Genomic DNA, 20,694 nt, shown 5'->3' with positions numbered 1-20,694 from the left:
ACTAACTCATTTATAATACACATAAAACTGTACTCTGACAAAATATCATCTACTTATCATAAAATTCCCAAATAAATATGAGCACAACATTTCAAATCATTAATTTATTGAAATTCATTCAACTAAAACGTCAATGGGGCTGTGTTTTTTTTTTCAAATGATCTAAAATGATAGCAAGCATCAATGTGGCGTGAATGATCTCACAGTTCTGTGTGGATGTATTCAGTCTCTTTCTCTTTGGGAACAATAAAAAGGCCTTCAGCTGTGGTCCATCTTGTTCCATGACTGGGATTATTCACGCCCACAACTTCCATTTGACCGGAAATAGGACGACCGAATGTACGTCCAGATATAGCCAAGTATGCTCCGGTATCAACATGCCTTAGTCGAACGTGGGCATCACGCATCCAGCTTTCATTTGAGCAAATAAGTTCCCAATGATCGCCAGTGTCGCCGACACCATTTTCACCATATGCCGAAACTTCTTGTTCGCCCGACAATGGAGACGAGAAGAAATGTGAATGCAGATTTTTGTGTGTGCTTAAATGTTCCAGCCGGACAATGTCTCCACATTTGATGGGTTCACCTCTTTCACAGTGTTTGTTTGTAGATGCCTTGATGACCCAATGGCTGTTTACATCTTCTTTCAATTCAATTGCTGTCACTGATTGTTGGCCGGATCCTGAACCGTACTTGACATCATGTGAATGCAGGCGCATATTGTAATCCGAATTCAATAATTTTATTATGGATCCGCAGGTAACATAGTTCTTCTTAGCAGCTGCAAATAGAAACAATTTACAACATTACAATTTTTATTGATAACATCGAACAATTTACTATCGGCTTTTTCTGGAAAAAGGGGGGCCGCAGCGACCAATCACAACCGACCACAACAACATTAGCACAAACTTACCAAAAGCCGCTGGATATCTGCATAGAACTGCAAATATTGTCAATAAAAGTATCCGATGTTGTTCGTATTTCATTTTGTTTTTGGTTCTTTCTTCTTTTTAGGATTTATTTAATTCTTTGTGTGTTTTGCAAATATAAAACAACTATAATACACGTAAAATATAAGCAGAACAGCCCCTTAATAGACACGCAAACAGCTGTCAAACAATCACTGACAGTCAGATAACAGAATGTACAAGTGTTGGAAAACGACTACACAAAATGTCAGCATTTAGAGGAACGTAAAAGATAAGGGTACTTAGCGACACATCAAATTTTTTGTGATCAGGTACGTGAATTTTTCGTTTTCGCTGTGAATCTAACAAATAAATAGCGCCTTTAAGGGAAAACACATACGAGGATTCAGGCCTGAACTGCTAAGTTGGCTTTTTATGAAATGTCAATTTGTAAAGGAATATCAGAATGAAACATGATTTTGCACGTTGTTCTCTTTTGGTCTTTTACAATAATTATCTGATTATCTGAATGGTTCAATTCAATTTCATACAAATCGATATCCGTGTTGTATGAAAAGATGGTGAGAAGTACCTCAAGATAAAGGAGAAAGGCACTTATATCAAGGTAAAAGGGGGGAACACAAAAGAGGACTTCAAGATTGGCATGTTAAATTGGCTTCTTTTATTGTAAAAGAATAAATTGACATTTCATACAAAGCGAACCAGGCCTGAATACTCGTACGTGTTTTCCTCTGCTTCAACGATGACTTCTATACAGCAAGTTGCAGTTCCACTGTCAACCTCTTCATTGCCAAGGCCTTTGAGTAGGGTTTGGCCTTGGAAATCGCGGTGGTTGCTGCGAGCGCAAATTTTGCATAATCGATATTGGCCACAGCATTTTGTAAACTCAAGGTTACATACTAATAAGAGACCAAGAGAAGAAGAAGCATTGTTTTGATTTTCTTCCATTTGGGATATCAATTCACTTAGGCTGCCCACTACCACATAATTGTCATTAGAGTTACGTAGTCGAGCGCAAAAGTCGACTTTTAGATTTTTGCCTCTGACCAAAAAATCGATTTTTAGACTTTTCGGTTTTTGTCGATTTTGTCAAAACTGTTAAAAATCGATTTTCGACTTTTACTGACTTCTGCAAAATCAACTAAAAATTATTTTTTTATGAATTATTTGGTCTGTTCCCATACTGCAATTATCTACTAGATTTTACTATTTCCTTCGATATCATAAAGGAAAATTTGTTATCGTAGTAAAATCGAGTAGATTCTTGCAGTACGGGAGCAGACCAATTGTGAACAGATAAAGTAAAGTTCAAGAAAGAGCAATTTTTGTACAATTTGAGCTTTGTGATAAAAAATCAAAGTATTTATGAAGAAAATCGAAAGACGATCTTGAAAAGTCGACTTTACGATTTTCTCATAGATCAAAGTCGACTTCGACTTTTACAAGATCTATTAATAAGGTCACCAAGTTAGCAATCGAATTCTGTTTTTTCTCAAGTCGAATGTCAAAAATTTCGACTTTGTACGTTTTCATAATGGAAGTGGCATGGCCTATAAATAAGGTCACCCAGGGAGACCAGCTGGAAATCGATACCTCTTAAGTTTGCTGTCAAAATGCATTATTGTGAATTGACTTCCATTATGAAAACGTAAACAAAGACGAAATTTTTGACATTAGACATGAGAAAAAACAGCTGTTTTCCGATTTCTATTGCTACCTTGGTGACCTTATTAATAGATATCAGACTTTTCTATACAAAAAGTCGATTAGTCGAAAATCAATTTACTTATCCTTAATTGTCATTGTGAATTGTAATGTTAAATTGTGAAGGTGGCGAACTAGTTCGTTCCGGAACTACAAACAGCTGATCAACTGTTCAAATTGTGATCAGCTGTTGGTTCTTTTCTCGTTTGTTTTGATTCTTATTCGCCACGGTTGGTCCTCGGATCGTTTACTTTCACCTCACGTTTACAGGGTTGTAATTAGCATTTTGTCTTATCCCATCCCATTCGTAAAGGTGGAACGTTTTTCTATATTATTTTCTGCAGAGACTTGTCGTGTTAAAAAGTGAAGGTGGCGAATGATTTTCTCCGCTGTCAAAAATTATTTCATTTAATTAAAAAAATAAATCTATTCCGCAAATTAATGGAGTATAAACGTCTATTTCTATTCACACTGCTATTGGCGATATGTTTTTTTATTGGCGTGACATGGGTAAGTCCAAATAAATCAAATAAATCGCAAAACTTACAATTGGTATTTAACCGAACGAACTTTACACAAAAACAAATAGGCTGACACGAACAGCACAGCCACCAGCAAAATTGAGCCCCAAAAGCCCACAACAGCTACACCATTACCAAAAGTATTAAGCACCGGAATTGCTCCTTCACCAAATTCGACGACAGCTCCAAAATGGTAAGTTTGTCATCAATTGTCTTTTGTTGATTTAATTAGATTGTATTTGCTAAAGAATACGATAAATAATTAGCGAGTGACATTTCTTTGTATGCATACATTCATCGAATATGTTAGTATGTATGTACATACATCTGTGTGCCCACATAACAAAAGATTATCAACATCTATATTATGTTGTTTTTATTTGATTAAGTAAATACCCTCCCCCTATTAAAATATATATATTTTTTTCTTTTTATAGTGTATGCGATGGAGCACTGTTACCACGATTGGGAGAAAATGAATTGGAAATTTGTCCCGAATGCAAATGTAAACATGAAGCACGCAATACAACTTTGATAAAAGTATGTAAATAATTTTAAAATACTAGATATTAATTAGTTAATAAGGCTACAATCTATTTAAGAGATAACAAATTTGAAGTAAAACATGGATAAATAGCTTTAGTCTTTCCAGAGGTATGGATCGTAGAATTCTTATTTACTCACTTAGCTGATTTGTTACAGAACGGTTGTTCCATAAGCCGAGCTTAAAAAAGATTTCGTCGGTCTTGTGTGCATCTCCTCCAAATTGAAAAACCGCGTTCCAAGATGTTGTTTTCTACTTGGTCTTGCTATCTAATTCGTGGCCTTCCCCTTCTACGGGAACCATCAGTAGGCTAGCTTTTATATGCCTTTTGAGCTAGGGCATTCTCCTTCATTCGCAGAATATGGCCTAGCCATCGTAGTCGCTCCGCTCAATACGACTGACTATGTCGATGTCCGCGTATAAATTGTAAATCTCGTGGTTCATTCGGTGCCGATATTCACCGTCGACGCAGATCGACCCGAAGATCTTTCGGATAATTTTTCTTTCAAACGCCACAAGAGCTGCCATATCTGCTTCAGATCCATATAACAGCATGGGTAGTATCAGCGTCTTGTAAAGTGTGAGTTTGGTCTGGCGGGAAGTGGCTTTTTTTAAACTGCTTACTTAGACCATAGTAGCATCTGTTGACCATCACAATCCTTCTCCGAATTTCAAAACTGATTCCATTCATTTTATTTGTGGCGGTACTAAGGTATATAAAATCTTTAACTACCTCAAAGCTGTAGTTCTCAAGTTCCACAGTTGGTCCGAGTCTTCTGGACGTCTTGCGCGCTGATACCACCAGCTTGGTCCTCTCCCCGTTTACTTCCAGACCCACTTTGGCAGGCTCCTTCTCAATTTGTTCAAAGGTGGCTGTTACCGCTCGCAATGTTCGACCCATTATATCGATGTCATCGGCGTAGGCGAGTAACATGTGTTGTTTGGTGTACAGAGTGCCAATTCTGTTCACCCTTGCGTCTCGTATGACCTTTTCCAGCAGGATTTTAAAAAGATCACACGACAAACTGTCACCTTGTCTGAAACCTCGTTCGATATTTAAGGGCTCCGATAGGTCCTTTCCGACTTTAACTGCTGACCTTGTCCCACTTAAAGTTATCCTGCATAGCCGTATTAATTTTGCAGGAATGCCAAACGTAGACATGGCTTTAAACACCTCTGAACGAATAGGGCTGCCAAATGCGGCTTTATAGTCGACGTCGACGAATAGGTGGTATGTGTCGATGTGTTTTTCGTGGGTCTTTTCCAGGATTTGGCGCTGACCACCAGTCTTGAATAGTTCGGCTGGTAACCCGTCGGCTCCTGCCGTCGAATTCGCCATTCTTGCATAATTGGCTGTTACAGTATTGGAACCATATAGACCATTCACAATTTTAGCCGCTTCGCTTGCATTTTCGCCTTTGTCAAAGGAAAACTTTAAAATGTGCCGAATTTTCTCTTCGTTCACTTCCATTTTTAACACCCTGTACCTTACAACTGAATGCACCAAACAAAAAACAGCAAAATATTTTTTTACTGCGAAATGTCACCATTCCACCGAGCTAAAAAGAACTTCCCAACTGTGATAATTTAAAAAATGAAAATGATACTCTTCACCACTTTGGGGATATATCAGAGATTTTCCTAGGATTTTTACTGTAACATACGGGAGCTATATCTAAATCTCTATAGCTTTTCTTTAAATTTGATTAATTGAAAACGGAATTATTTCCAAAAGGTCATGTTTTTTTTTTAAACAACTCGGCTTAATTGAAAAAATATATGCGTCGCATTTTGGTAACGTTAGTTTTACGTGGTGACTTATCCAGAAAATTGGTAAATCAGAAAAAATTGCCGACCATATATGGACAAAAACGAGTGAAGGATCTGGAATCCAAGTTAAAAGCCATTTGGAAGAAAATTCTTTCTTTTTGTTGACAATAAAGCCTGTCAAAAAGATATAGTAGTACTCTTAGTACTTTTTTAGGGAAGAGATGGATCTTTTAGATGTTAATGCCAGAAGAGCCTTCCAACAAAACAACTTCCGAATTTAGAAGGCGGATTTTCTTTGGAACATGGAGACAGAAGCTTTTTACCAATGTTTTAATAAAGCTGTATTTATTCATGTTATTTCTTTAATATCAGATTTTTTGAACTTTGGTTAAATGAAAAATATATTAATTATCCGGACTTCGCTTTATTAATAAACTCGATTAATTGAAACAAACTTGCTGTATTTGAGCACTTTCAATTAAGCGGATTTGACTGTATTAGTAAATGTAACAAGATTGTTTATTTTATAATGGGCCAACTATAGCTTCAAATCTCCGTTGTGTTAAATCCCTTCTCCTCAATTTCCGTAACCGAAGCCATAGCCATTACGTATGTAAATGTATTAAAACTAACACTCGATTATAAGCTTTAATGTATCGAAATCAAATTTTGTATTTTCATCATATATAGTTTTTTTGGTCTGTTCGTGTACTGTAGTTTTTACTACGATAACAACTTTTCCTTTATGATATTCGAAAAAATAATAAAAATTATTAAGATTCTTGCAGTACGTGAACAGGCCATTTATTTTCACCATATTTGCATATAATTTTTAATTAATTTTTATTTTCAGGTTGTCGTAATCATTGTTATATGGATTATTTCCATACTTGTGATATATATGCTATTCCTGATGTGTCTGGATCCTTTGCTGAACAAACGTGTCAAGGCCAATTATCAGGAGCACACAAACGAAGATGTACATATGCAACGTTTTTCTAACGTTAAATATAGTTTATTAGTAGACGACAATAAAGATTCTGACTGATTTTGTTTGCATTTATTTGTTTATTGAACGAAAAACAAAATAATTTGTTCCTTTTTTGGTTTCCTCCTTCAGTTTTTTCATATCTACACGACTTCTTATTAACCACATTTTGGGTTTCATCTTTCTTTTTTATTTGTTTTTAATCTTTTTTCGTACTGTATTATTAACCAACTGGACATCTCTTGTTTCTGTTTCTTATTGTTGTTATTTTAGATTTTAGTTTAAACCAACCGCTGTTCATCGAAATTAACTGTTCTCTTCAATTTTCTTTTTTCGTTTAGGATGATACTACTTCTGCTTCTCCTCCTATGTCTTCATCAGCTAATCAAGAACTGAATTCAAGAGCCAATGTTCTTAATCGGGTGGGCCATCAGCAGGACAAATGGAAGAGACAAGTACGAGAACAACGTCGCCACATTTATGATAGACGCACTATGCTCAATTAAAATCATATTTTTGAATGCATCTACCAAATCAAAAAGGTGGTGGTGGCAATACAACATACGTATATATTATGAATTATCAACAATTCCAAAATAATTTCATTGAAATTGGCAATTTCGGATATACACATGTATCAGTGGACTTTTGGTTAAATACCCTAATGGTAAAAAAATAGCTTTTGACATAAGTTCTTTCGCTAAGGTCCAACGATATATTATATACTTTTTTAGTTAATGATTTTCATCTTGTGTTAAACATTTTTTGTTTTTTGGCCAAAGTTAGATCTCGTATCAAAAAAGTAAGATTTGGCATATACAAAATTTGTTTATACCTCTACGAATAATATGCATAAAAAGTAAATTTATTAATTAGGTATTATATAGAATTAGCTACCCATAATCATTGTAATAAAAATATGCGTAAATTTAATAAATATATATGAGAATCTAATTCAATTCGTGATATTTAGAAGGAGGGGAATATGTGAGGTATTATAATCTCTATATAATATATAACTCCAATTCCAAAATAGTTGACACACGACACAATGCTTGTTCAATTGACAATATTTGCACTGCGTACAGATTGGCGTGTGTGAAGTTTTGTATAAATATTTCAGATTTAGATATAGATTCCATGTATATTTGCGTCCGATTTTTTATATGTGGTGCACAAAACTCAAAAGGTTTGTCAGATTGATGTATGTGAAGTTCTGTTGGAATCGATCAAATCGTCCGACTTGTTATAAATTGTGTACCACAGACACAAAGTTTGTTCGATTGACAAAAAATATTGCGAAGCATACCATAATGGGTCTAGAATGGCACTCCTTGAGTGTACGAAAATTGTTCACCAAATACTTTACGTTTCACCGATTGCAATCAAAATTCGTATAACGTTCCAAATTGAGCGTAGAATAACTATTATTGTTGGAAACGAATGACACCAATATACACAAAATTGGGAATGGTATCATATAGTCGGTCTCATCTGACTTTTGGACTTTCATTAATTCAATTCCAAACGAAGAAACATCGATTCCTTGCTAAATTGAATTTTTGCTATTAATAAGGGCTTTTTGGAAGAAACCAAAAAAGAATGAAAACTTCAAACATCGAAAAGAAAATATTTGTCGAATTATTGCAAGATATTGGGTGCTGGAAAATTACTTTTGGGGATAATAGCTCTTGGCGAGTATCTTAAGAACTTCAGAAGGGGTTTTATCCGATTAATTAAATAATTTAATTTTCAAATTAATCTTTCCCAATCTCTATCTCTATATATATATAAATTACGTGTATGTTCGTGATCGCTAAACTCAAAAACTACTGCACCGATTTTTACCAAATTGTGTATACAGCCTCTATGGGGCATGAGGAGTGTTTCTGTGTAGTTTGAAGTTCATCTGACCGATGGCGCAATCTTTAGTTTTTTTGTGTTTTTCACTATATTTCAAGAATTACTGCGCCGATTTAGACCAAACTTTACGTATATGTCCTATGGGGTGTGAGTAGTGTTTTTGTATTTAATTTTAAGTTCGTCCGATAGATGACGCGACTTTGTGTTTTGCCCGATTAAATATTGGATGCTTAATCGGTATGTGCCGATGTTATGTATTCCGACACCGACTCATACATAACCTGTTTTCGTAAAAAGAGCGTGGGAGTCAAACGAAAAAATAATACCCTATCAAATTGTAGAAAAATGTATTTAAATCTATTTATAAAAGTGATGTAAAATGTATAGTACCTCATCAATTGGGAACGGCGGCACCGATTTGATTCAAAATTTCTTTCAGTTGCCTGCAATTTAAGTGGGAAAGCTTTTATAAAAGAACATGTTGAGAAAAATCCGCGAAAATCTTGCAAAACCTATTTTGAAGGAACGGCTGGACCGATTTGCCTACCATTATGTGGGATATATACCATAAAGTGATACTATACCTACAATTTACAGAGAAGTTCCCTATCCTACATGAAATGCCGAATTAAAGACAATGTATACGGTATGTGTTACTACTTTCAAAAGTACATAACATCGTACTATGCCAAATATATGGAGGTTTAAAAACGCACAATAATGGTGAGCCAATTTTTTATATTATAAAACCAATACATGACATATATACCACGCGATCATTGGCTGAAACTTCAACGTATTCTAAATAGGAAATAAAACCAGCTTTATTTGTGAAATATTTCAATACATATACATAGAATATACCAAAATGCCCATTACAAATACCTCAACAATTTAGCTATATTTAGCTTATATTGGGGAAGTATATATATATATATAATTTGAATCCTACATGGAGACAATTGCGCATTAGATGCTCTAGGTGTCTAACTTATATGTGCCTTTATGGTTCCTCAAATACATTTCTCCTTCGATTATTTTTAATGAAGTGGGAAGAGTTTTACCAAAAGAAAATTTTAAGAAAAACATAAAAAGTTGGAGATTTGTGAAATTGAACACAACACACCTTTTATAGGACTTATGAATCGTATGTGATAAAAAAATAGTAATTATCTTTTGAAATACGAGTAGTTAGATCAAAACTTGACCTTCTCCTGAAAAATGTTTGGTGGAATATGTTCGATCAATTGATAAACTTAATTACCACACATACTGATATAATTTAATAACAATAACAATATTACTTAATATACTGGAGTATCAGCAAATGAAGGTTTACCGTCATGAGGAAAATATTATGCATATTTTTTGATTGTGGAAATTTGAAGAAAATTTTTTGGTAAATAGTTTCTGAAATATATTTTCCATGAATTCGTTCATTTTTACCAACCCTATATTGATGCAATTCTGAATAGGCAAAACAACGTTTGCCGGGTCTGCTATATTCAATAAAAAGTGTAAATGTACAAAAATACAATCAAATTAATTTTTCAAATTATATTTAATCACATTCCAAGAGATTGTATACAAAAAAGAATTAATTTTCATGATGAAATTTCTAATAACCCTTAACCATAGTGGCCAATTGCCAGTTTTCGTTCACATTAAATGGACCCTGGACTACACTGCCATTCTTGGTGCAAACTACCACCGAATATTTAGGCATAGATCTGCAGTCACGATAGTACAAAACTTCCATACATTTGCGGAGCTGTAAAAACAAATGATTTGTTTCAATAGTTAGACAAATATTTCCTCCCACTCTATTGTGGTACTTCAACTTACCACATTAGAGGCTTGTTCTTGTGTTAGTTTTTGACCCTCAACTAATTGTTCACGAACCAAAGGCAATGCCAAATGTTTGCCAAAACCTGTGGCAACAACATCATCTTCATAGGCACGACCACGTAGATCGACATGACCCAAGAAGGGTACACCATTATCCAAACCACCAACTACCATTTCCAACCACAAGGGATTGATACGGCTGCGACGATTGTAGAAAACGCGTGTCAACCAATTGTATAGCGATTTGGGTTTCATTTCGAGATCATCACCGTGACACAGGTCCTCGACAATTTTTTGGTCAATACTACGTTTCAAGCTTTGGAAATCGGCAAAGTCTCCACTAGCTCCCATGATTGTTTTGCTATTGACTTTGAAGACACGCTGAACATCTTGGTAGCGTGCCAGAGAGCCATAGGAGACCAAGTTATCGGCAGCAATCATAACACCACCATCGAATTTAATGCCCACCACTGAGGTACCGGTGGTAATGGGAGATCTATAATTACAAATCCGATTAATAAAATCTCTTATTGGCAATAACACAAAGTTTCCAAAATTGGTACTTACGAACTGTGTTGTGTTCCAAAGAGTCCAGGTGTTGTGAACTCCTTGCATTGGCTAACATTGCCCGTGGCCAGACCATTGTAACCACCAGTGAAATTATAAAATTGTCCAGGAGCTGGTCCATTACTCCAGAACTGTTGATTCATCAAGTGACTGCCGGCATACATTTTCACTGTATTCTATTTTATATTCTCTGTTGAAAATCCTATTTTATTTTGCAAATTTCTGCAAGTCGGCGGAACTGTTGTATTTTGGAATGACAATCAAAATTTGTCTTGCAGAGCTGCAAATTAGGGATAAGTAAATCGACTTTCGACTAATCGATTAATCGAAAATGTTAAGGGAACGCATCAACGCTGATGTGCAATGCTGCCCAAATTTGAAATAATTGGTCTGTTCCCGTACTGCAAGGATCTACGATAACGAATTTTCCTTTATGATATCAAAAAAAAAAAAAAAATGTAAAATTTAGTAGATTCTTGCAGTACGGGAACAGACCAAATGTGTATTTTTACAAATATATTTGGTATGTTGCCGTACTGCAAGAATCTACTAGATTTTACTATTTTCTTCGATATCACAAAGAAAAATTCGTTATCGTAATAAAAAGTAGTAGATTCTTGCAGAACGGGAACAGAACCCTATATATTTGGATAATATTTACCTATACATCTTTAATTGTTTGTTCAATCTACTGAATGCTTCTGAATTTACATCTTTCGAAAATCTGTAAGACAATTATGTTTGTGGGTAATTAACAAATATATTTGGTATGTTCCCGTACTGCAAGAATCTACTAGATTTTACTATTTTCTTCGATATCACAAAGAAAAATTCGTTATCGTAATAAAAAGGTACAAATTATAACTAAAAATATGGGACTCTTATGTAGAAGCTTCTCTACCCTATATATTTGGATAATATTTACCTATTCATCTTTAATTGTTCGTTCAATCTACTGAATGCTTCTGAATTGACATCTTTCGAAAATCTGTAAGACAATTATGTTATGTATTTTTTGTGTTGCAATACCAAAACGTACCCAAGATTCATCATATGTATTTGGTCGATTCTTGAAATTTGCTTATCGTGAATGTCTTGTAATCTTGTTTATCGTGAATATGTGTTGCTTATATTTTTGTTTAACACACACGTTTTATTTAACTTTTGCTTTCACAATTAAGAACATTATAAAAAGTCTGAAGAAAATGATATTTGTTTTTTCGGTTTTGTTTGTCGATTCATTACTTTTTGCATTACCAGTAACTATAGAAATAGACAATTTTTTCAATCAAGAAATGTGCCACTTTTTGGTATAATGTAACTAGAGAACATAATAACTAGCTATATAACTATATAATAGCAGACAATTGATATTCATTGAACAACTGGGTATTATTCAAAACAATACACACATATATATTCACAAAATGTGGATTTTAAATTTGAGAGAACAAGCCACCTTGAGAAAAAAAAATTGTAATCAGTTGGTAGCTACGCCCCATAGTACCGTGTTATGCCCTGTAATAATTATACTATGCTCGGCACTGGTTTTTTTACGATATTTAATCCAATTGGCATTTCAATTATTTGAAACTCTGCTACTGTCCAACAGGGGACACTATATTGGTTAAATAGGTAAATTTGCATTCCACAAAAGATGTCGCTTTGCATATATCACATAAAGATGTCGCTATATGGCAATTACACACGATTTCATATTGAAAGAATGCTACAAAATAGGGGTATATTGAATGGAAAGGCCTAATCACAAAGGAATTTTAATATAGTAGAAAAAAAATAGTTAAAATTTTTCTCTGGGCAACTTTAGTATCTTATAATTATCACGACCCACATAGAAATCCAATGTGCTTCGTTTGGGAACATTTTTTATCAAAAAAATACTAGCATTGGTCATGGACTAACAAATTTAACACATAGTTTTTATTTTCAATTCAATTTATTAATAAAAAACTCCTCATTGGGTTACAAATTGATAGAAGGCGTATAATAAATTATCTTATAAAATTATTAATAAAATTATTATTATTATTAATAAAATTATTATTATAAGCGAGATATATAATTCTTTTATTCCAAAGAACAAAAAAATTGCAGCAATTTAATTTTAAAATTATGTGGTGAGATTGAGAAATTTTTCAATCCAGGGGGAAGCTGGTTTCACAACCTACCAATGCGAACAACAAAAGAACGTTCCAGGACCAGGCTTTCAAAGCGTTCAAAAATAATTCGAGAATTTCTGTTAGAATACAAAAATCGGAAATTATCATCAATATAGTTAGGTATACCATATTTCATGGTTTTAAAGAAAAAATATAAGCATCGAACATCAAAAATGAACTTTTGAGCAAATGTTCGTAATATGGGATGAAAATTTTAGATTACAATCAATATCAAAGCCGAGACAAGTCACAGACTGCAAAGAATTAGTTGCACGCGTATACTTCCCTGAATAGGTATATCACGACCACTTTGGAAAATAATTAACTTTGTTGTATCAACATTGATGTTAAAACAGTTATGTGAAGCCCAACTGCAAATTCGACCAATATCACTATCATGTGTAGAATTCCAACACTTTATGTTAAGACATGGACTAGACATAAACAACCCGAAATCCGCATATATATGCAAAGAAGAATGCTGAACACATTCACAAACATCATTAACGTATAATATAAAAAGGAGTATACCTAAAATTGAGCCCTGTGGAACACCTGACCAAATATCGCAAACGGTTGGAGAGGAATGAAGACACAAGATTGCAAAAAAAAAAAAAGATTAAAAAAACCTAATTGACAGACATTAACCAAAGAAAATTCATCCAGGTGTTCCCAAATTTGGTTTTTGAGCAAAACTTCGAGAAACTTTGACAGTGCGGGTTGAATTGAGATTGGGCGATAATCGGCACAGTTTAATCCAGTAGCGCCGTTTTTCAGTAAAGGATGTACTTTGGCTATCTTCCAATCAGACGGAAATGTACTAGTTGTGATAATCGTGTTAAAAAGGTGTAAAAAAGTTCAACACATAAAATAATTACCGGGAAATTCCAACAGATTATGAAAGAGGGCTAAAAAAGAAGACGCGTGTATCGGCATTTTGAAAGTTTACATCGGGAGGTAACCTAAAAAGGGGAGCAATATTCCCACTTTTTAAGAATTTTGATAATTTTCGAATTGTGATTTCTTGAAATCCTTGCATTCTAGGTATATTTAGGTATATTTTAGGTATATAGTGTCTTCGGCAATATTACTGATAAAATATCGAAGAATATTTTGGTATACAACTTTAACCCTCAATCAAATCATTGGAGGGGTATTTTCGGTCCCCTTTTTCAGGAGTGATTGAAAACTCATTCAAAACGGGATTAAAGCTGCTCAGAATATTCTATAGAAATGTTCTCCATAAAGTTTTACTATAAGTCTCAGAATAGACTAAAACTCAAAAATCAGCCTAAACGTCAAAAATCAAAAAAAAAAAAAAAAATAAATAAAAAAAACAAAACTCATTTTAGGGTTAATATCGTACTTATTACTTTTTTAGAAGGATGGTATAAGGGACAAAAATATTATCCATCAATTTTTAGCATAAGTCACTGAACAATGTATATATGATGTATATACCGAATATATAGTATCATACATTTTGAACCAAAAATTCAAAAATGTTCTTGTATTTTTTTCAAAGAAATTTCCCAGTATTTTTTTCGACTAAGTGCATTAAAGTAACATGAAACTTAATTTTAGGTATTTAATGTCAAGGAATAAAATATTCTACGTCAAAATCCACTTCAAGTCTCAAAACAAACTATTTATTTATATTCAATAGTTTTTAAGAAATTTACAGGTCATTTTTAATAGCTTTTACTATATAAGATGTGTTTATCTTTATTGAGACGAAAATGTTATATAAATTTATAAAAAATAAATATTTGAAAACGTTTGTCACATAATTCGTACTTCTATTTTCATAACCGTGTTCACTTAGGTAGAGTATATTTGATCGATCTCGTAAAATCCTTTTTTTTATTTCTAAAAAAACACTCGTATCACATAAAAATGTGTTTTTTACAATTTTGCGTGAGCGATACAGAATACAAATTGCAATCTTAACGCATTTAGTTTTCTCATCGCACTTGCTTTGCAACACAATACAGAGTAACCACCTTGGTTTTTAACCGTTTGATTCATTTGTTTATTCTCTAAATGTTCGTGAACATGTATTGGCTTCCTTTTTAATTTAATATCTTTGAGAAACGATTGCTTAATACCAAGCACCATGGTATTTAGTTATTGAATTTATTTTTTCCAGGTCGGTAAGAAATCCTCAAATATCAATTCCCAAATTTATTCTCATCTTGAAAGGTCGTTTCTTGTAAGATCATATTATTCATTGCCTATATTTCAGACATTTTCATTTACTTCCAAAGACATACAGACGTAAAATTTGTTCGATTTACATCCTTTTTACCGTCCTATTAAGTCGGCTTTTAAAGTATTTTGAAAATGTCATAACAAATGCTTTGTTCTCGATTTGTCTAAATCGATTTCATAATACATCTACAAAATGTACGGGAACATCATCTTTTATACAGAAGCATTTCTAGGTCAATATGGACTGATTATCAATATGAACATGATAGAAGAGTGATATTGTGTTAGAGATATAAATCATCATCACACATTCAAGTTCACATACTATACCTTTATGTTATTTCTTTTTATTATACCAATAATAATCCATATAAGCCATAAAATAAAACACCAATTATTGATTATCTAGAAATCGTTAAAGTTTGGATATTTAATGAACTAATTTTATTTCCTTTAATTACGTTCCATAGACATACATAAATAAAAGATAAAGTCAAATAACATATAGGAATGCCTTATTGCAGTAAACATAAACCCACATAAATGTTCACAACAAAAATATAAACAAGTGTTCAGCTATTTTGAAATTTTTAAGATAAAACATATACAAATAACAATAATCCAATAATATCAAATAATACATTTTGTGCCGTCTTCTTTGAGAATCAATAATAACATTGTGAATAATCGTACATACATACAGACTTATATATTAAACAAAAAAGGAAAACCAAATCACCATATTTCGATTACTAATCTCTAATATACTGAATAATCAAATCTAAGATTTAATCATAAATGAAACAGCCTTAATATTTATCACACAAAAATCATATTCTTATTTATAAACAAAATTATTAGTTGCTCATGGATTTAGGTTTGCTCCCCATCTCCTTCCGTTTGCTCTCACAAAGACTAAAACTAACACTTTAAGACTCCGAGTGACAGCAACAGAAAATCGAATTGTTTTCCGGATGTTTCGATGGTTTAGTGTAAATATAGGGTCCCCGCATGAAGACATCAATCAATTGCCTGTGTGAACTGCAAAGAGAACAACATGTTTTAGCAATAATTAAAATGTGTTGTGAAACAAATTAATAATATTTTCTAAGAATACAGACTAACGATTAAAATATAATGATTACAATTTTATTTTCTTTCAATGAATTATTTTCTTGTTGGCGTATTCGATCTATTGAGTCATATGGAAAATTTAATTTTGGGGAAAAATATCGCCACAAGTGCACATACAATAAACCCAGATAACGCAAGAGAATTTTTCTTCAAAATCAAAAATTTAATTTTAAGAATATTTAATTAATAAAATACAATTTTATAATAAAATTTTGTTTTAGCATGAAGTTAGGAAATAATATAAACTAATGTATGGAAATTCACTGAGATAATGGTTGTTTTCTAGCAATGGTATTGACATTTTTGACGTTCTTTTAAAAGGACGGTGGCGCTAAATGAGTTAAGCCAGAATATGGCTGATGTCCATTCAAATAGATTTCAAATGTTTGATTGTGTCCTAAGGTTCGGAATATTTTCCGATGTCGTCGCCTTATTGAGTGTGACCCGTACATGTTTTAATATGAGATTGTGCTTGTTTTTTTTTTTTTATCGAAGAATAGCTTGCACTTATTGTTTGGTACTTTAAAAAAAATTCTGAAGTTCCAGTAAATCGTCAGTCCACTTTGATTTGATTTTTTCAATTTGTGGTAATCTATTCTGACTAGAGGATGACAATATGATTCTCGTGATATCCATGGCGTCTTATTCATGCGTCAAAGAAAGATTGAAGCGTGGTGTCAAAATGTAATGGATTTCATTAAACGGTAAATAGTTGTCCCCATTTGAAACAATTGTCCATTGTGTCGTCGGTGTTTGAAACGTTCGTCACATTTGTGATTGATATTGTTCTTTTTTAAAACTGAAGATCCCAAGGCATCCAGACCTGTATCATTCCTAGAAGGTTATGGATGTCAGCGTGTGTTGTCGATGTCAATCCGTCAACATTGCAATTCTAGGGATACTGCATACAGTCTGTTATTTTGTCATGTCTCGTGAATTGGAGTCTTTAATTTGCAATAACTTGCTAGTGCCATCCCATCATTTCGACGATTTTCCGCATATTTGTAATAAAATCTACTGAATTTTTCAAATCAATACTTTAATGTTAATTCAACTATACTCACGTCAGTGTTATTTCCAAATCGGTAATTACTTCACCATCACAATTCCACGATGAAAAAATTTTATTTGGAAAATTTGTTTCAGCTTCGGCATACGAATCGGCAATAGGTTGGCAAGAACCTCGAATACTATTATAGTCCTGAGGCGACATATTTGGTTTGGCATTAAAGATGAATTGTTTTGTGCGATAGATCTCAACGAAGGGCAAATTGCGCTACACATAAAAAATAAAAAATACACACACACATTAAATCGAAACATATAATTGCATATCTTCACACTACTTACAATATCACCATTTCGAGCCATTGTATTGATGGCAAATCGTAAATTATTAAACATATTTGATTTGCGCACCAGAATAACATCCAGATGTCCATCGCCCAAGTGACAGTATTTTGACATGCCATTGGGACTACGACTACAGGCACATGTAATATTCGTTGTAGTGACCATAAAAAATTCCCCACGTATAATACGCCATTTTGGCGCTCTAACACGAGTTTGCGCTTCGTTTGATGGGAATTCATATTGTTGCATGTTGTCGCTATTCGACAGTGATGAGCTGCTGGGTGAATTTGCTCTTTCCTCTAAGGCAAGAGTGACATCGCTACTATTGACAATGGTGTTCTTTTGATTGGTGTTGTTGGAATCCTGGGTATCACAGTAGTTATTACCATCGAAATGTTGGGAATGTTTCTTAAGGTCCGAATGTAATGATGTCTTGGAGGATGATGGCCGATCCATATCTAAGTCATCGGATGTATCCAATTTGCATGTTTCACAATTCACATTGCAAATAATCTGTGGTGTGACACCTTCGCCTTCACCACTATCTACATCATCTTCACTGAGCAGAATTTTCACTTCTGCTTCATAGCCTCGATTCAGTAGGAAGGATTTAACTCCAGTGTATTCGTAACGTTTGGTGCCCATCCAACGGTACTTTTCACTTTTGGCGGCAACATCACCCAAATAACCATAGCCCATGGTACTGGCGAAAAAGCGAATGATGCCATCGGTATTTCGGATACTGCACACGTCTAGACCACGCTTGCGACCCAAAACTAAATGAATAGCTGCTGTCTGGGGGTCAGAAGTGCCATGTAAACTATACGCTACAGTATCTGTGCTGCCAGCCGGAATAATACCCACCGGCAAACTGGGTTTAGGAATGTTTTCTGGTCGCCGTAAGCATACCCCGGCATCTTGCATCGATCTCATTATGAGACCATTGATCATTTCAGCCACCGTTCCATCACCGCCAACACAACAAACTGCATCAAATGGTGTCAAATCATGGGACATAAGAATATCGCGTATTTGATTGGCTCTCTGGGTTATAATGCAGGAGGCATCGATACCGGCCAATTGGAATGTAGATTTACAGGAACGTTCGTAGATTTGGAGTCCCATTTTACGACCACCATATGGATTGATAAATACCAGCAAACGCTTCGCACGCTTTTGCCTCAGATTCTGTAATAGATTCTGCAAATTGTCATACCATTTTGCAACAATATACGGATCTTTGTTGTGCAGTGTCAGACGTCGAATGTGCCAACGATTGCAGTCAGTTGGTGAGGCAACAATACGTTCGGCATAGTAGATCGATAAAAATGTATCCGTTGGAGTGGTTACAATTTGTGGTGGTTGTGATGAATCACCGCCACTGACAGTAAGTGGGTTGTGAGCATTGCGAACTGTGGCCGATTTGCTGTTACCTTTGGAGACACGTATCACTTCGTGTAAGTGTACCACATTACTGCAATGGCCATAACTAGCCTTTTGAGACAGTTGTTCTCGTTCATATTCAGCTTCTGAAAAAAAAAAAACAAATTCAGATTGAAGTCAATTATAAATCAAAGTTTGGCAAAAATAAAATAATATTATTTGCAGAAATTATTCAATATCGGACATTTTTGAAGGATTTAGTCGCATTATTCCACCGAAATGGCTGGAAATTGGCATTAAAAACTTCTATCAGATAAAAAACTTATTCCCAGCTAATGTTCAATATAGGCCCATAATATCAATCAAATTTGTTCTTTTTTTGGTTCGAAGTTGTAAATACATATTGAACACAAAACGGTTCTCAAAAATGTTGTGGTATTCTATTCTATAAACATCATGGAAATATAAAGAATATTTTTTAGAATTTTGTTATCTACAATGTACCGACAAAAGGTGTTCGGTCAAGGCAAGGTTGGTCTATGTATTAATTTTGAATATGTACCGGAAAACAAACAATGTTATTTTATTTTTTACTGTGGTAATTTATAAAAGAAATGTCTGCGGTATAAAAACTATGACGTGAATATAGTTTACACAATTGTGGTTTTATTAAATCCAAACCAATTTTGTATTTGCTGTTCCCGTCCCACTCCTATTTCTCCTCTTCTGTGTCTCGCTACATTATACTGCCTTTTTTGGTATACTTTACCTTTTTGTGCTGCAGCTACATTGACGTCTGGTGATGCTACTGTTGGCGTTGAACTCTTCTCATTGATCCCTCCCGGACTCTTTAGGGTTTGGCAGTGTTTGGCATCGGAACGCTCCCACACAATGTGATCATAGTTGAGCAGTACTTTGTATCGTTTCTTTTTTATTTGAAATGTATTTAAAAGTATGTCACAGTCCACTGATTGATGATGACGAAGTCGTGGTTGCTGCTGTGATTCTTTACTTTCCATATTTTCAGCGTGGGATTGGTTGTGGTTATCCGAAACCATTTTGTTGTTTTGTTGTTGTGTTTTTTCAATCTCTTATTGTGAATCCACCGTCATTGCCCAGAGATGCTGAATAACTAAATTGATTTTATTGTTGTTGTGGTTGTTATTTTAGTGTTTAATTGTTTAAACTGGATGACTGTGGAAGATTCAGCTCACACCGATGGTTTGTTGGAGACTTTTGTTGGAATGATGTGCTAAAAATACAAAAATAAAATGGAATGAGGATGGGTGTTACTTTTCCAGCTTGTTTTTGTTGTTTTTAAGCGAAAAAAAAAACAAGTTAAACATTTAAATAATAATTAACCCGGAAATTGTTAAAACAAACATAAAAAGGTAAAAAAATGGTGTTAACTTTGGAGCAGATGAATTTTGGTATTATGCCCTCGAAACGAATATTGTGTTAAATTAAACATAAATGAATTGTGACGGGTGACCGCTGAACTAAATTTCTATTTACAGATTGTAGTGTGGAGATAAATGGATATATGTAGTTCTGTAAAGACAAGACTTAGGAAATATTGTGTTAAGTGGTTATGTAAACATTGACTTGATTTGTTGTACTACTCTTGTGACATTCCCATTATATAAATAATGAGAATTATATAAACAAATTCCCTATAAAAATTCATACTTCAATA

General features: G+C 33.9%; 4 protein-coding genes across 4 annotated transcripts; 1 reads left to right on the top strand and 3 right to left on the bottom strand.

Moving 5' to 3' along the window:
- Positions 1-171: 171 nt before the first annotated feature.
- LOC133326950 (stromal cell-derived factor 2) lies at positions 172-992 on the bottom strand. The gene is made up of 2 exons (XM_061535560.1): positions 917-992; positions 172-781 (listed from the first exon to the last, which is right to left on the bottom strand). Exons 1-2 carry the CDS (start codon positions 987-989, stop codon positions 201-203), a joined length of 654 nt encoding a protein of 217 aa, XP_061391544.1. The 5' UTR covers positions 990-992; the 3' UTR covers positions 172-200.
- Positions 993-3,034: 2,042 nt separating this feature from the next.
- LOC133326968 (uncharacterized protein CG1161) lies at positions 3,035-6,993 on the top strand. The gene is made up of 5 exons (XM_061535578.1): positions 3,035-3,146; positions 3,226-3,350; positions 3,595-3,697; positions 6,325-6,450; positions 6,801-6,993. Exons 1-5 carry the CDS (start codon positions 3,078-3,080, stop codon positions 6,963-6,965), a joined length of 588 nt encoding a protein of 195 aa, XP_061391562.1. The 5' UTR covers positions 3,035-3,077; the 3' UTR covers positions 6,966-6,993.
- Positions 6,994-9,864: 2,871 nt separating this feature from the next.
- Positions 9,865-10,898, bottom strand: LOC133326971 (proteasome subunit beta type-4). Its single transcript, XM_061535580.1, has 3 exons — positions 10,738-10,898; positions 10,168-10,666; positions 9,865-10,093 (listed from the first exon to the last, which is right to left on the bottom strand). Exons 1-3 carry the CDS (start codon positions 10,878-10,880, stop codon positions 9,941-9,943), a joined length of 795 nt encoding a protein of 264 aa, XP_061391564.1. The 5' UTR covers positions 10,881-10,898; the 3' UTR covers positions 9,865-9,940.
- A 5,159-nt stretch (positions 10,899-16,057) lies between these two features.
- On the bottom strand, positions 16,058-20,027 carry LOC133326978 (ceramide kinase). The gene is made up of 4 exons (XM_061535588.1): positions 19,768-20,027; positions 17,613-19,144; positions 17,327-17,538; positions 16,058-16,169 (listed from the first exon to the last, which is right to left on the bottom strand). Exons 1-4 carry the CDS (start codon positions 20,015-20,017, stop codon positions 16,058-16,060), a joined length of 2,106 nt encoding a protein of 701 aa, XP_061391572.1. The 5' UTR covers positions 20,018-20,027.
- Positions 20,028-20,694: the final 667 nt, after the last annotated feature.

The sequence above is a fragment of the Musca vetustissima genome, unplaced genomic scaffold (assembly GCF_032173495.1).
Source record: "Musca vetustissima isolate MV318-11 ecotype Yass unplaced genomic scaffold, APGP_CSIRO_Mvet_v1 utg6038, whole genome shotgun sequence".
NCBI classification, from domain to species: domain Eukaryota; kingdom Metazoa; phylum Arthropoda; class Insecta; order Diptera; family Muscidae; genus Musca; species Musca vetustissima.
The sequence above is the reverse complement of the archived record's forward strand: the minus strand, read 5'-3'. Positions and strand labels throughout refer to the sequence as shown.

What these genes read in the sequence shown, in the direction of transcription:
- LOC133326950 (XM_061535560.1), bottom strand. Translation starts at nt 989, where the DNA reads ATGAAATACGAACAACATCGGATACTTTTATTGACAATATTTGCAGTT. An exon ending in CAGATATCCAGCGGCTTTTG is followed by an intron (nt 782 to 916) that starts GTAAGTTTGTGC and finishes TTCTATTTGCAG; the next exon opens with CTGCTAAGAAGAACTATGTT.
- LOC133326968 (XM_061535578.1), top strand. Translation starts at nt 3,078, where the DNA reads ATGGAGTATAAACGTCTATTTCTATTCACACTGCTATTGGCGATATGT. An exon ending in TCGACGACAGCTCCAAAATG is followed by an intron (nt 3,351 to 3,594) that starts GTAAGTTTGTCA and finishes TTCTTTTTATAG; the next exon opens with TGTATGCGATGGAGCACTGT. An exon ending in GCAATACAACTTTGATAAAA is followed by an intron (nt 3,698 to 6,324) that starts GTATGTAAATAA and finishes TTTTATTTTCAG; the next exon opens with GTTGTCGTAATCATTGTTAT.
- LOC133326971 (XM_061535580.1), bottom strand. Translation starts at nt 10,880, where the DNA reads ATGAATCAACAGTTCTGGAGTAATGGACCAGCTCCTGGACAATTTTAT. An exon ending in TTTGGAACACAACACAGTTC is followed by an intron (nt 10,667 to 10,737) that starts GTAAGTACCAAT and finishes TTGTAATTATAG; the next exon opens with ATCTCCCATTACCACCGGTA. An exon ending in AAGAACAAGCCTCTAATGTG is followed by an intron (nt 10,094 to 10,167) that starts GTAAGTTGAAGT and finishes TTGTTTTTACAG; the next exon opens with CTCCGCAAATGTATGGAAGT.
- LOC133326978 (XM_061535588.1), bottom strand. Translation starts at nt 20,017, where the DNA reads ATGGAAAGTAAAGAATCACAGCAGCAACCACGACTTCGTCATCATCAA. An exon ending in TGGCTCGAAATGGTGATATT is followed by an intron (nt 17,539 to 17,612) that starts GTAAGTAGTGTG and finishes TTTTATGTGTAG; the next exon opens with CGCAATTTGCCCTTCGTTGA. An exon ending in GATTTGGAAATAACACTGAC is followed by an intron (nt 16,170 to 17,326) that starts GTGAGTATAGTT and finishes TTCTCTTTGCAG; the next exon opens with TTCACACAGGCAATTGATTG.